At 34.9% G+C, this 15,431-nt stretch overlaps 1 protein-coding gene and 1 pseudogene across 1 annotated transcript in view; one reads left to right on the top strand and one right to left on the bottom strand.

The window, feature by feature from the left end:
• Nucleotides 1-363, bottom strand: part of LOC122475097 — a 40,416-nt pseudogene extending 40,053 nt beyond the window's left edge.
• Nucleotides 1-10,501, top strand: part of ZNF782 (zinc finger protein 782) — a 74,483-nt gene extending 63,982 nt beyond the window's left edge. Inside the window, exons 4-5 of the mRNA XM_043567403.1 lie at nt 1,587-1,682; nt 7,174-10,501. Of these exons, the coding sequence (XP_043423338.1) occupies nt 1,587-1,682; nt 7,174-9,044 (1,967 nt within the window). The 3' untranslated portion in view covers nt 9,045-10,501. The remainder of the gene's footprint in view (nt 1-1,586; nt 1,683-7,173) is intronic.
• Nucleotides 10,502-15,431: the final 4,930 nt, after the last annotated feature.

Here is a 15,431-nt window from a genome sequence, read left to right as displayed (position 1 = left end):
AAGTTACTTGGAATTAATTTGATCATTTCAAGGCTTGTTTTAAGCTTTGTTACATTAGATTCAGAGCTCACTTTAGGACTAATTGGCTCCTCTTTTAAGCAAAAGACAATTTTCTGGTATTCTTCCCAATTGGCCTTGAAGTAGGAGATTTTTCTACCCTGCCTGGTGCAGCAGAAACTTCCTACATTTGTTTATGCTTTGATGATTTTTTCAGCCTACTCTGATTCACTGGTCTTTCCCCAGCCTTAAGTATCTCTTACATACTTGCACAATTTAGGAGACTCTTCTGCAAATCTCTAAGACTGTATATCACTATACCTTTTTCTTTTCTGCTGTTTTATCTGTAACAATTCTAGTTGTCATGGATTCCTAAAAATTTAATTATGTCATTTCAACTTACTGAGTCAGCCAGGCTTTTTTTTTTTTTTTTTTTTTTGGATCTTTTTGTTATGTAGGATGTAAAGTCTTCTGGGCAGTAAGCTGTGTGATAAGGAAAATTTTCAACTTTTAATATTTGTGGGGCCTGCTCCTGGGCTTCCAGGGAAGCTATGCATTAACATTTACCAAGGTAAAAATGACTTGGCAAAACCTCAAAGCATTGGTTCTATTTCTGCCCCAAGAGTACATCTGCTTCAAAAAAAAAAAAAGGAACATTCCAAACATAAAGATAAGAAAAACAAAACAAAAAACTCTCCCTGGTTCCCATAAGATTAAAGTCATACAACCTTGCACATAATAAAAACATAAGATAAAGTCTGTAGCTTTCTGGAATGTCCTTCCTCTTGATTTGTGACTCTTTATGTAAAGAACATATATAACCGTGCACCAAATGTTCCTTCCCTGGTGCACTCTCATCCTTGTAAAGATTGTGTATCGGCAGTTGTCCTAACTTGGGTTCAAATACAATTCTTCCTTTCTCTTTAAAAAAAAATTTTTTAATGCTATATTTTAATTTTGAGAGGGAGCACAAGCGAAGGAGGGGCAGACAGAGAAGGGGACAGAGGATCTGAAGCAGGCTCCACGCTGACAGCAACTAGCCCAGTGGGGCTCAAACTCATGAACCATGAGATCATGACGTGAGCTGAAGTTGGAAGCTTAACTCACTGAGCCACCCAGGAGTCCCTCTTTAAAAATTTTTTAAACGTTTGTTCATTTTTATTGATGTGTGATAATCATAGGACTCACCTCCTTTGTTTTCCTCTTGTAAGTATCCCACCAGACTGCCTGGTGTCTGAAGTCTAAAAACCAGTTTATATAGTTTGTATGCTTTTTAAAATTCTGCTATGGAGGGGTAAATCAGTTCCTTTCACTCTGTTATGGCAAGTTTGGGAAGTCCTTCTGAAATCTTGTTTGAAACACAGGCATTAACTGTTTTAGAATTTAACATCACTTAGGCTTGTGATTCGGGGTTTTAAGATAGATCCTTGATGAGCCTTAAAAAATGTTTTTTGTTATCACTTCCCCCCTCACAAAAATTGTCATGAACACCCTGAATGTTCCACTTTTGAAACTATACCTTCCTTCACATTCTGAAACAGTGAAACCTGTGCAGCTAACTCAAGTGCTAAATTATTTCCCTTTTACAGGGTACTGCTTTACAAAACCAGAACTGATCTTCACATTGGAGCAAGGAGAAGATCCATGGTTATTTAAGAAAGAATTTCTAAGAAAAGGCTCCCCAGGTGAGTTATTGAATACTGGCAGAAGGCATCCAAGAAAATTAGGTACAAAGTGATGAGCTAGAAGTGAGCAGTTTGAAACATTTTGCAGTACTGTCCTTTTTACAGGCTTTTACATTTGAAATTATAAAAATAATAGATCTAATAAAATGTGGAAGGGGCCAGCTAACACAAGGAATGGATTGTAAGCATGTTTATATTTTTACCTTTAAAAGATGGGAGCTGAGTATCCCATTTGAAGCTGAAAAGTAACGAATTTTGCGTACTTAACAGTAAAAAAGATAGAAACTAAAGTTAATAAAACAACTAAACTTGAGAGTCAGCAGATCAGAAAAGAGAAAGGAATGATAATTATTTTTTTAATGTTTATTTATTTTGAGAGAGAGAAAGAGACAGAGTGTGAGTGGGGGAGGGGCAGAGAGAGGGAGACACAGAATCTGAAGCAGACTACAGGCTCTAAGCTGTCAGCACAGAGCACAATGTGGGGCTCAAACCATGGGCTGAAGACCACGAGATCATGACCTGAGGCGAAGTTGGATGCTAAACCGACTGAGCCACCTAGGTGCCCCAGGAACCATGATGTTTTTCAATTTTTTTAATGTTTATTTATTTTTGAGAGAGAATGAGCAGTGGAGAGTCAAAGAGGGAGGGAGACACAGAATCTGAAGCAGGCTCCAGGCTCCAGGCTCTAAGCTGTCAGGCCGACATGAACTGTGAGATCATGACCTGAGCCAAAGTCAGATGCTTAACCAACTAAGCCATCTAGGCACCCCAGGAACCATAATTTTATCATTATATAATAATTAATTACTAGAAGCCATCTAAATAAATAGATGATTAAGGAATTACATAATGTAATTGGAAAGGATAATTCCTGGAGCAAACTGCATCCTTCCTAATTATTAGAAGTTAAACGTGTTTGAGCAAAGATAGAAAAGTTTCTTATAAAGCTGTATAAAGAATCCCTGATAAATTGTGTGTCAACTATACTTCAATTAAAAAAAAAAAAAGTCCCCAGGACAACCACTACATTCACTGATTCTCTTACTCAGCATATAGTCATACTCATAGCTAAGATTTATAAAGTGAAATGATTGGTACAAAGCAAAATTAGCAAAGAGAAAATGGACAAAGTCCAGAGGAAACAGGTGCAAGCTTCCATCGCCCCAGCAATGAATATGGCAACACATGTGAAATGTTGTCTACCTGGAAAGTTCATTAGCGACTAGGTTCTTGGGAACCATTTCAAAATCTAAATTCCCAGATGCCAGCCAAGGATTAATCTTGCAAGCACACCTTCTAAGGTAATAATCTCAGGCCTGCTGTGTTAAGTGTTCTGCACAAAAGCTATGCAAATATACTATCTAATATACAGTAAGGTAAATCTATCTGCCATATCAACTAATATGTGAATGAATTAAATTCACCTATTAAGATAACATGCCACCAGATTGTATCAGAGATATGCCTAAAAAGTAACATACAAAGTTTGAAATATAGTCATGAATTGTTAAGCCCAAAATGTAAAATAAGATCACGTCAAAAACAGAGAAGAAAAAGGACAGTTTGATAAAGCTAAAAAAGATCATGTTTAAAGGATATGTGAAAGTTTTGAATATTGGTGCACCAAATAGATTATCAAGATTCAAAACAAGAAACAGCAAGAGTTATAAGGAGAAGTAGGTGTACATTAGATGCAGTAGACTTTAATATGCCGCTCTGATTTCATACCAGACCCAGTGGAGTCTAGAATAGTGCTCAGGAAACTATCCCTAGGTCATATCCTGCCTGCGGCTTTTTTTGGTAAAGAAACATTTATTACAACACAGCCATATCCATTTGTTTATGTATTCACACTGCAGAGTTGAGTAACATGGGTTTGAACTGCACAGGTTTTCTTCTATGTGGATTTTTTGTTCAGTAAATACAGTACAGCACTATAAATGTATTTGCCCTTTCTTATGATTTTCTTAATATTTTCTTTTCTGTAGCTAACTTCATTGTATGAATACAGTATATAAAAAAGAATACAGGGTATAATAATGTGACATACAAAACGTGTTAATTGACTTTATGTTATTGGTATGGCTTCTGGTCAACAGCAGGCTATTAATTGTTGTTTTTGGTGAGTCAAAAATTGTAATGCAGATTTTCAACTACGTCGTGGGGTGGGGGTGGAAGTTGGTGCCCCTAAACCCCATGTTGTTCAAGAGTCAACTATAATTGCAACAGCAATTATACATGACCAGCAAATACATGACCAGCAAAGCCTGACACATTTATTCTCTGGCCTTTTACAGAGAAAGTTTGCCAACCTCTGATCTAGAAAGTATAAATAGCATACTTTATAAAATGAGTCTATTAAGTGTCTTTCAAAACTCTATTCTGAAAACAAAAAATAAACCTGCTTTTAAATGACTTTGGAATATTGAGAAAATGTACAAGCATTTTAGACAAACATCAATAAATTCCACAAGGTAGAGATACTGTTGTTCAGTAACACTGTAAATACAAACAATATGAGAAAAGTTAAAATTCCTTAAAATCAGTGATGAATATATATCTTAAAAACCTATTTTATCGGGGCACCTAGGTGGCTCAGTCAGTTAAGCACCTGACTCTTGATTTCGGCTTAGGTCATGATCTCACACTTCACGAGTTCTAGCCCTGCACTGTCAGTGCAGAGCCTGCTTGGGATTCTTTCTCTCTCCTTCTGTCTCTGCCCCTTCCCTGTATTCCCTCATGCTCCCTCTCTCAAAAATAAATTAATAAACTTAAAACCTATTTTACCAAAAGGTAAATCAAAATTATACAATATCCAGAAAATTTTTTTAATGAAAAACATGTTTTAATTACAAACTTTGGACTGTAGATAAAGCAGTGCAGAATTTTTAGTCTCATATACAGTTGACCTTGAACAACACAGGTCTGAACTTCATTGATCTCCTTATACATGGATTTGTTTTTTCAATAAATACAGTACAGTACTATAGTTATATTTTTTTCTTAATAACATTTTCTTTTCTCTAGCTTACTTTATTATAAGAATACAGTATATAATACATGTAACTTACAAAATATGTGTTAATCAACTGTTTATCTTATTGGTAAGGCTTCTGGCCAATAGGACTATTAGGAAAGTTTTTGGGGAGTCTGAAATTATACACAGATTTTCAACTGCAAGTGGGAGTCAACACCCCTAAGCCCTGTGTTGTTCAAGGGTCAAGTGTACTTATTTTAACAAGTGAGAGAGTTGTAAAAGAAATCTTAAGTAAAGCAAAAGATATAATAAAAACTATAATGGTATAAATTATAAAGCAAAAGGTAGTTTTGGAATAAAAATAAATAATGTAGCTAACCTCGGCCAGAAAAAGGAAAGAAAGCACATTACTCATAAAATTTGGAACAGATTCCTATTTCTGCAAAATAACCTTGGAATACTTTAGCCTATACTTTATCTCTTACTTTTGTAAACTTCTAACCCATTTGATGGATGTGTCAAAGATAATGAGATATCTGTGCCAGATAGCATATGGTTATCAAACGAGATCCCCTCGCCCCCAAAAGGATGGTCTGTTTTATTTTTCCTTACTCTGGTATGTATATATATATATATATATACATCATATGATAAATATTTTTTAATAACATTGTGGATTGATTCCAAACCCAGGTGGAGATAACTATTTCATATTTATTCATACAGAAGACATTCATAAATGCAATGCCCAAGTAAAATTTCTGGGACTTTTAAATTCTCAGTTGTAGGTCAGCAATTGATCTGAGCCCTTATATGTGCAGAGCTCTCTAGGTAATTCTCTAGGTAATTCTGAGGCACACTGCTTTTTATGGACCACTGACTTTACATCAGAGAAGGATCCAAAGAATATCACAGTGAGGGTTTCATTTTGGAAAAGTGAGCAAAACTACGTAAAATATATTTCATATCATATAAGGTGCTGTTAATTAAAAAATGAACCAGTATTATAAGTACATCCAAGAAAAAGAAAATGCTGCTGATTTAACTATGGACTTGCCATCAATTTTAAGATGCCTCCTGATTTCAGTTATGGTAATTTGCTTTAAAAATCATGGGTCATGATGGGTGCTCTCTATATCCCTTGTTAAAATGAATGATATAGGCAGAATGATACTTCTGTCAGATTTTAAAATAAATGTTGCTTAAATTTGGGAGAAGATATTAGAAGCCTTTTTGTTGATGTTGTTGTTGTTAAGTTTGGGGAAGATAGCTTTGCTGTGCCTGAAGGACATCTAGATTCTATATAGTCCTAAGGCTAGAATGGAGGGTAATTTACGGAAACTTATAAATATAAAATTATATGGAAATGAACCAAGTAATGGGGACTGATATCTTATCAAGATTAGAGCAGAAGATACTGTGAACTGGTAGAATGATAGCCAGAACACATAATGTTCATGCAGTTAATATGAAACTTTCTTTCCCTAAATCACTTAAATCTTTCATCTCTTGGTCCCTAGGGCACTGTTTTCAAGGCCTTCACATATTTTTACAATAGGCCTGACATTTTTGCTAGAAGCAGGAAAATAAATGTTAAATATGCACAGGAAACATATGGTAAATAAATACAAAAGATACTTGTTTTTAGGGCCAGTTTGGAACATGATCCTTTAGGTTCTTGTGGTCAAAAAAAAAAAAAAAAAAACCTAGATATGCTGAAAAACAGAATCAAGGATTGAGCAAGCAAGGTATTTGGGGGGAAATTATGAGCAAGCACATTGAAAAGAGAAAAGTTAAAGTTTGATGACCAAGAGATAGTCAGTATTGAACAACTCTGATATACCAAGGTATGAGAACCAGGATAGAGCAGTGATTCCCAATATAGATGGAAAATTACTTAACTCCCATCATTTTTTCTTTTCATACTTCTACTGATACACTTATTTCTGAATGATATAAGAGAGAATAAAAGCATGACAAGTAGAATTATTTTTTTCACCATGAGGAATTTGGTGCCATTATAAGTTAATTTTAGTGTTGTTGTATAGACTGGAAAAAATGGAGCTCCAACTGGAATCATATAGACTAATGATTATGCTCCCATTGCAATCTGTATTTCACGAAGAACCTAGACTCTGGTATTTTTTCCTAATGCATATTCTATGTCAGATAAATCCACTGAAGGCCTTTAATCTATTTAATGCCATAATCTTTGCTAAATTCATCCCATTCTCTGTTTTTTTTCTGTTCTTTTCTGTTTCCAAGATCCATCTCTCTTGAATATATTCTCCATTCTCAGTTTTTCCTTTCCTTTATATCTTCTTCTTATTTATTTCTAATTACTTCTCTTTTTCTACTACAAAAAAGAGAGAATATGCACTTGGAATTACTGTATTGTTGCAAAACTTAGCCAGAAACCAAGGAGTCAAATACATAATAGGGCATGTATCTTTATGTCCCATTCCATAAGTGTGTTAAATATCATAAAGTATTTTTAATTTTCTCATTTTTTAGAAGAATACCAACCTAATCAACTCTCAGAGAAGAGCCTAGAAAACCAAGGCAAATATTTGTGGCAAGTTTTATTCACCAACAGATCATTGACTACAGAGGAAGAGTTTTCAGGAAAACCATGTAATCTGGACATAAACAATTTAACTCCAAGAACAATGCCCTATAAATTTGACAGTACAGGACCTGCTTACCTACATCTCAGCTCAGTGGCTCCACATTGTCAGTATTCAAGAAAGAAGGCTCATGAGCTTAATGTATGTGAGAAATGGCTCCTCAGTATTAAAGAGGGAAGAACTAATACTGGAGAGAAGTCTTTTGTTTGTAGTAAAAACGTGAAAGCCTTTAGTCATAAAGAGAAGGTTACTCAGTATCAGACAATTCAGACTTTGCAGCAAGTTTCTGAATACAATGAATGTGGAAAAGCTTTCCTTGAAAAGACTGTCCTCATTACATCTAAGAGTACCCACCCAAAAGTGAAATCTTATAAATTTAATAAATTTTGGGGAAAACAATGTGATAAGTCAACTTTTATGGTCTCTCATAGCAATAATACAGAGGAGAAGAGTCATTATGAGCTTAATGAATATGAATGTACTGAAAACAGAAATAATTTCAGTAGGGTCACTCAGAAAACTGACACAGAAGGGAAATCTTTCAACCAAAAATCACAAACTAGAGAACATCAGAAAATTCACATAGGAGTGAAACCCTTTGAATATGGAAAGAATTTCAACCGTAATTCAGTCCTCCCAGTGCATCAGAGAAGTCACACAACAGACAGATCTGATTATGACACATGTACAGAGACATTAGTTTGTCAGTCAGCTTTCAACATACATCAGAGAACTCCCATAACAGAGAAACCATATGAATGTAATGAATGTGGAAAATCCTGCTCTATGAATTCATTTTTGATTCAGTCTCTAGCAAGTCACACAGGGGAGAAACCCTATGAATGTCACACATGTGGGAAAGCTTTCAGTGAGAAGTCACGCCTAAGAAAACATCAGAGAACTCACACAGGAGAGAAACCATATAAATGTGATGGTTGTGAGAAGGCTTTCAGTGCAAAGTCAGGCCTAAGAATACATCAGAGAACTCACACAGGGGAGAAACCTTATGAATGTAATGAATGTGGGAAATCTTTCAACTATAAGTCAATCCTCATAGTACATCAGAGAACTCACACAGGGGAGAAACCTTTTGAATGTAATGAATGTGGAAAATCTTTCAGCCACATGTCAGGCCTAAGGAATCATCGGAGAACTCACACAGGGGAAAGACCTTATAAATGTGATGAATGTGGGAAGGCTTTCAAACTGAAGTCAGGTCTAAGAAAACATCACAGAACTCACACAGGAGAGAAGCCCTATAAATGCAATCAATGTGGGAAAGCTTTTGGTCAAAAATCACAACTCAGAGGACATCATAGAATTCACACAGGGGAGAAACCCTACAAATGTAATCATTGTGGGGAAGCTTTCAGCCAGAAATCAAACCTCAGAGTGCATCACAGAACTCACACTGGGGAGAAACCCTATAAATGCGATGAGTGTGGAAAAACTTTCAGGCAGAAATCAAATCTCAGAGGACATCAGAGAACTCACACAGGGGAGAAACCCTATGAATGTAATGAGTGTGGAAAAGCTTTCAGTGAGAAATCGGTCCTTAGAAAACATCAGAGAACTCACACAGGGGAAAAACCCTATAATTGTAATCACTGTGGAGAAGCTTTCAGCCAGAAGTCAAACCTCAGAGTCCATCAGAGAACTCACACAGGGGAGAAACCCTATAAATGTGATAAATGTGGGAAAACTTTCAGCCAGAAATCAAGCCTTAGAGAACATCAGAAAGCCCACACAGGGAGTTAAACATATGAATGTTAAGAATATGGAAAAACTTTGAGCCAGAAATCAAATCTCACAATACAAAAGAGAAAGAATCCCTATGAATACAATCAACACTTGCAAGTTCCTCTGTAAGATACCAACCTTCACAAACATCAGAGAACTTAACAGGACAGAAATTCTTGGAATATATTTTCTGTGGGCAGTCTTTCACCCAGAGTGCAGTCCTCATTATGGATCAGAGAACTCAGCCAGAAAAGAAAATGTAAAGATAATGAATGTGAAAAATACTCTGTACTCAATCCTCAGAAAAATCACACTGCAGAAAAGCTCTGGGAATGTATAAAAATGTGAAAGCTTTGTATCAGTAATCAAAACTTCCTCATCATCAGAGAAATGATTCAGTGGGAAACCTGAGAATGTAATAAGTGTTGGATAACCTTTAGCCAAAAGCCAGCTTTCTTAGTACAACAGAAAATATATAGAGACTAGAGATCTAATCAATAAAAAACAAAAACTGAGGCAATGGATGTGAGAATCCTTCTATTATAAATCAACCCTCAATTTGACTTACACAGAAGTAATCCCTGTATGCCATAATGACTAGTAATTGTTCACAAAAACAAAAAACAAAAAACAAACCACCATTTCCTCTCTCCCTCATGCCACACCTAGTCTAAATTTCTCAACTAGTGCCACCCAAATGGGGTCATGTTAGTAACCTCTGGCTAGTGGAATATGGGGATCATTGACAAGCCTCGTTGAAAACATCCCTCAAATTCCCAATGTTTTCTTCTGTCCCTTATTATAATGGAGTGGAGATTGCCCTCAGTGAAACCATGGGGGTCATATGCTGAAAATGGGAGAATACAAGATGGAAGGAAACAGAAAAAGAGTGACTGGAATAGAGTTTTCTCCTCCATGTACACAGACTTTTTGCAGCAAGGAAATAAACTTGTTCTCTGCTGAGTTACAGATTTGGGTATACTTAATACTGACATATACTCACCAACCCTCAGTAAAGCCTATGAATAATGATTTCTGTGGATATCTGAACTCAACGTATATCAGAAACCTGACACAGGAGAAACCCCTGACAACATCCTGAATGACCATAGTTTATATCCACAACTCTTCATCAGTCAGGTAAACATCAGTGGAAGAAATCCAACATTTGAATATACATAGGAAATCCTTTACCAAAAAAAAAAAATGGTTTCTCATTAAATATCTGATAATTGAATTGTAAATGTATGAAAGTTTTCAACAAGTCATCAAACTTTAATCTCTCTCAGAATGTGTTACAAGGAAAATCTATCAATTTGAGAAAGGTAAGTAATGGTGTTTACTTAGACGTTGTTCTATGAGACTGTTATTTCATATCTATTATTAAGACAGTTACTGAAACATAACAGTGTTGATACAACATTCACTAGAATAATAAGCTTTAAAAGAATAAGAAATAAATTGCATAAACTGAACAGCATTGAATGTATGTGATTATTTTCTGAGTTCTCTAATTTTTGTGTGGGTTTGTATACATGCATACCACTTACCAGGTGTTAGTTAATATGTATACTGGAACTCTACATCATTGTAGTATAATGATGTACCTTGCTCATTAACTATTCTGACATCAGCTACGTTTTGCCACATAGAGATTAATAACAAATAAACCTTTTACAGAAAGTATCTGAAAAGTGAGAATCCCATACTACATGTACATATAGGAAAGGCCATTGTTACTAACAGTCTCTTCAAAGAAGCCAAACAACGTTTTCTGTGTACTTTTGTATTATCTCGGGGTCACCAAAACATTTAAGCACATTTAACCATACACACACACACACACACACACACACACACACACACACACATCTTCATTGTCACTGATTGTTTTCTCAGAAGTGTCAAGTATACTGTGGAGCCCTTTGTAGGCATTCTTTACTTATGATACTGTGTTTTTTATTTCAAGCACTTAAATTTTATTAAACTTTCCATATTTCTGCTGAAATAACCTATCTGATCTTGGATGTTGTCTAGCTTTTCTATTAGAGTCGTTCTGTATGGCATTTGGCATTCTCTGGCTCAGTTAAACAACTGCTTGAGCCCTTGCTTCCTTCTCCCTGCAGGCACCTAGCTCTCCAGACTGTGGGGGTTTTTTGTCCTAAAATGTCAGATGTCTGATGCTTTCAAGAAAACTTGTTAAATTAAATTCTGCCTAGCTGGGTTTTTTTTGTTTTGTTTTATGGATGGGAGCAGTGCTCTTTCCTGCTCTCTACTTACCTGAGCTAAAACTGAAAGTTGTCACTGGATTTTGATAAATGTTCCAGCATAATTTGATGGGGAAAGGATCAAAAATGGTGAGAAAATAACTGGATATTCATCTATTTTAAATGCACCTTGATGTTTACATCATAATTAAATATTTATTAAAAAATGAAACAGACCTAAACAAAATAGCTAACGTACAAAATTTGTTAGAAAACAGAGAAAAAAGTAACTTCACTTTGAGACCAGATTTTTAAGATGTAACAAAAAGTATGAAACAGCAAAGCAAAAAAGATAAGTTGGAGTTTATGAAAATTTAAAGTACTTTTCAAGATTTTATTATGAAAATGGAGAAAAACACAGATTAGGAGAAAATGTCTCAAATAGATCTGACAATTATATCTGACAAAGGACCTGTATCCATGATATGTAAAGAATATTAATAATAAAAAAGAATTTTTATAATGCAATAATAATACAAACAACCTAGGTAAAATGGGCAGAACAGGAAGACAGTTCACAAAAGAAGATATATAGATAGCTAATAAATACTAGAAAAGATGTCCAAAGCTTCAGTAATCAAGAAAGTGCAAATTAAAATTGTAATGCGATAGCATTGCAGTTCCTTTTGATAGTTCCTTATAAAGTTAACAATATTACACCTACAACCAACAATTTCAGGTCTAGATATTTACCCCCAAAGAAACATAAAAAACTATACCAAAAACTTTTTGATAGTTTTTTTTTAAAGAATTTTATTAAGATATTCATGGAACTTTTATGCATAATAGCCCCAAATTAACCAAAATGTTCATCAATAGATAAATGTGTGTAAACAGTGATATTACCTTACAATGGAATAGCACTCAGCAATACAAATAACTACTAATGGATGTATCAACATTGATAAATCTCAATGAGATTAGACTGGGAAAAGAAGCCAAGCACAAGAACATAGAACTCTATGATCTCAATTAATGAAATTCAAGAGAAGACATCTAGTCTAGAGTGATAGGAAGCAGATCATTGGTTCCCAAGAGTGGAGGGTGAGGATTCACTGGGTAGAGAAACAAAGGAATGTTTTAGTGTGATGGAATATTCTATATTTAGATTATGATAGCATTTACAAAGCTGAATAAATGTTCACAACTCATCAAAATGTGCAAAAAATTAATATACTTTATATTTCATAAATTACATATCAGTACAGTTGATTTGAAAGATCATAGTGAACTTAAAATCCCCAGTATATTATGAGACCCAGTACCAATGGCTTGTTGACTTTACTACTTGGGTATTTATTCCCCCCTTCCCCTCCCTGTTTGTTTTTGTGACCTTAGGCAAATCAGTTCTCCTTTATGTTCTTCACTTTCCTCATTTGTGAAAGGTGCATAATGATAGTAATTACCTACAATCCATTTTGAAGCATTTTCTGAGTTAATCTGTGTCAATCACAGATTTACCAAACCAAGGAGTGTTTGAGTGATACTTCTAACAGTCAACCACACTAGTAATATGTTTTTATACGCTATGTTTTGGTGGGGAAATGCATATAATTTTTCAAAATAAGTGTGGCATAGCCTGCTCTTTGCCATATTTTTCCAATGTTTTGGCTTTGAATTCCAATGTATTTGGCTTTGAATTCCATCACCACCACCACCACACACCCCCTCCCCCCGCCTCCTAGTACTGTTTTTATTGTATCCCTTGATTTTGGTGTATTGTCTTTTCCTTTTCATTGTTTCTAAGTATTTTCTAATTTCCCTTGTGATTTCTTTTGTGATCTGTTGTTTGTTTAAGAGAATGCTGTTTAATTTCCACAAATTTGAGTTTTCCAATTTTCCTTCTGTTACTGATTTCTGACTTCGTCCTGCTATGGTCATAGAAGAGCCTTTGTATAATACCTTTCTTTTTAAATCTATTGAGACTTCATTTTTATCCTAACATTTGGTCTCTCCTGAAGAATACCCCATGTGCACTTGAGACAAATGTGTATTTTGTTTAGTATTGTGTTCTATAAGTGTTAGATCTAGTTGGTTTATTTTGTTCTATGTTTGTTAGATCTGGTTGGTTTATTTTGTCATATAGATCCTCTATTTCCTTATTTATCTTCTGTCTGGTTTTACTATCCATTATTGACAGTGAGATATTGAAATCTCCCTGTTATTGTAGAAATATATGTTTCTCCCTCAATTCTGCCTATTTTTGCTTCTTATATTTTGATCTGTTATTATGTGTGTAATTGTTTGCAATTGTTAGATCTTCTTGCTCTATTGCACCTTTTATTAATGTATAATGTATTTTGTGCCAAACTTTTTTTGATTTAAAGTCTATATTGTCTGATATTATAGGTATCCAGGCTCTCTTTTGGTTACTGTTTGCATAGAATATCTTTTCTATCCTTTCACTATCAACTAATTTGTGTCTTTGGATCTAAAGTCTCATGTAAATAGCGTAGAGTTAGATCAAGGTTTTGTTTTGTTTTGTTTTAATCCATTCTGCCAGTCTCTCACAGTTGGAGAGTGTACTCCATTTACATTTAATTACTGAAAAAGAGGAATTAACTTCTATTTTACTTCTATTCATTTTGCTGTATGTTGTCTATATGGCTTATTGGGTTTTTTGTCCCTCATTTTCCACATTCATCTTTTTTGTTTTGTAGACTTTTTTTTTAGTGAAACATTTAAATTACCTTCCCATTTCCTATTGTGCATATTCAAGAGCTATTTCTTTGTAGTTACCATGGGGATTACATTTAACTTCCTAGTGTTATTGCACTCTATATCAGCTTAACTTCAGTAATTTACAAAAGCTCTTGCCTCTATATAGGGATGGTGGGATGGAGATCCCTAACCCCTTTCAGTTATTGATGTCACAAAATTACATCATATGTTGTGTCTCCAAAACCATTAATAAGGGTTTTTTTATGCATTAGTTTCAAATCATGTAGAAAACAAAAAGTAGAGCTATCAACCAAAATTATACTACTACTTTTTATACTTGTCTATATATTTATCTTTACTAGAAGTCTCTATTCTTTATATGACTTTCAGTTACTATCTGGTCTCATTTACACCTGAAGGACTTCCTTTAGCATTTCTTGCAGGGACGTCTAGTTGTTATAAACTTTTATTATTTGGTTTATCTGGAAATGCCTTATTTTCTGCCTCATTGAATGATTATTTTCACAGATACAGGATTCTTGACTGGCAGTTTTCTTTTTTCCTGCAGCATTTTGAATATATCAACTCCTGGCATCCAAAGTTTCTGATGAGAAATCTGCTTACTTTCTTATTGGGATTCCTTGTATAGGATGGTTCGCTTCTCTCGCTGTTTTCAAGATTCTCTCTTTGGCTTTCAAAAGTGTGATTATAATTTGCCTCAGCGTGAGTCTTTGACTTTATCCTGATTGGGGTTTGTTGAGCTTTTGGTATGTTTATGTTCATGTTTTTTCATCAAACTTGGGAAATTTTAAGTTATTATTTCTCTAATGTTTCTGCCCCTTTCTCTTTCTCTTTTCCTTCTCAGACTCCCACATTGTGTATGTTGGTACACTTCATGGTGTCCCACAGGTCCCTTAGGCTCTGGTCACTTTTCTTACATATGTTTTCTTTCTGTTTCTCAGACTCTTATTTTATTTTATTTTATTTTATTTTATTTTATTTTTTATTATATGAAATTTATTGTCAAATTAGTTTCCATACAACACCCAGTGCTCATCCCAAAAGATGCTCTCTTCAATGCCCATCACCTCCCCTCCCCTCCCTCCCACCCCCCATCAACCCTCAGTTTGTTCTCAGTTTTTAAGAGTCTCTTATGCTTTGGCTCTCTCTCCCACTCTAACCTCTTTTTTTTTCTTTTTTTTCCTTCCCCTCCCCCATGGGTTTCTGTTAAGTTTCTCAGGATCCACATAAGAGTGAAAACATATGGTATCTGTCTTTCTCTGTATGGCTTATTTCACTTATCATAACACTCTCCAGTTCCATCCACGTTGCTACAAAGGGCTATATTTCATTCTTTCTCATTGCCATGTAGTACTCCATTGTGTATATAAACCACCATTTCTTTATCCATTCATCAGTTGATGGACATTTAGGCTTTTTCCACAATTTGGCTATTGTTGAGAGTGCTGCTATAAAC

Source organism: Prionailurus bengalensis, chromosome D4 (assembly GCF_016509475.1).
Source record: "Prionailurus bengalensis isolate Pbe53 chromosome D4, Fcat_Pben_1.1_paternal_pri, whole genome shotgun sequence".
In the NCBI taxonomy this organism is placed as follows: domain Eukaryota; kingdom Metazoa; phylum Chordata; class Mammalia; order Carnivora; family Felidae; genus Prionailurus; species Prionailurus bengalensis.
The sequence above is the reverse complement of the archived record's forward strand: the minus strand, read 5'-3'. Positions and strand labels throughout refer to the sequence as shown.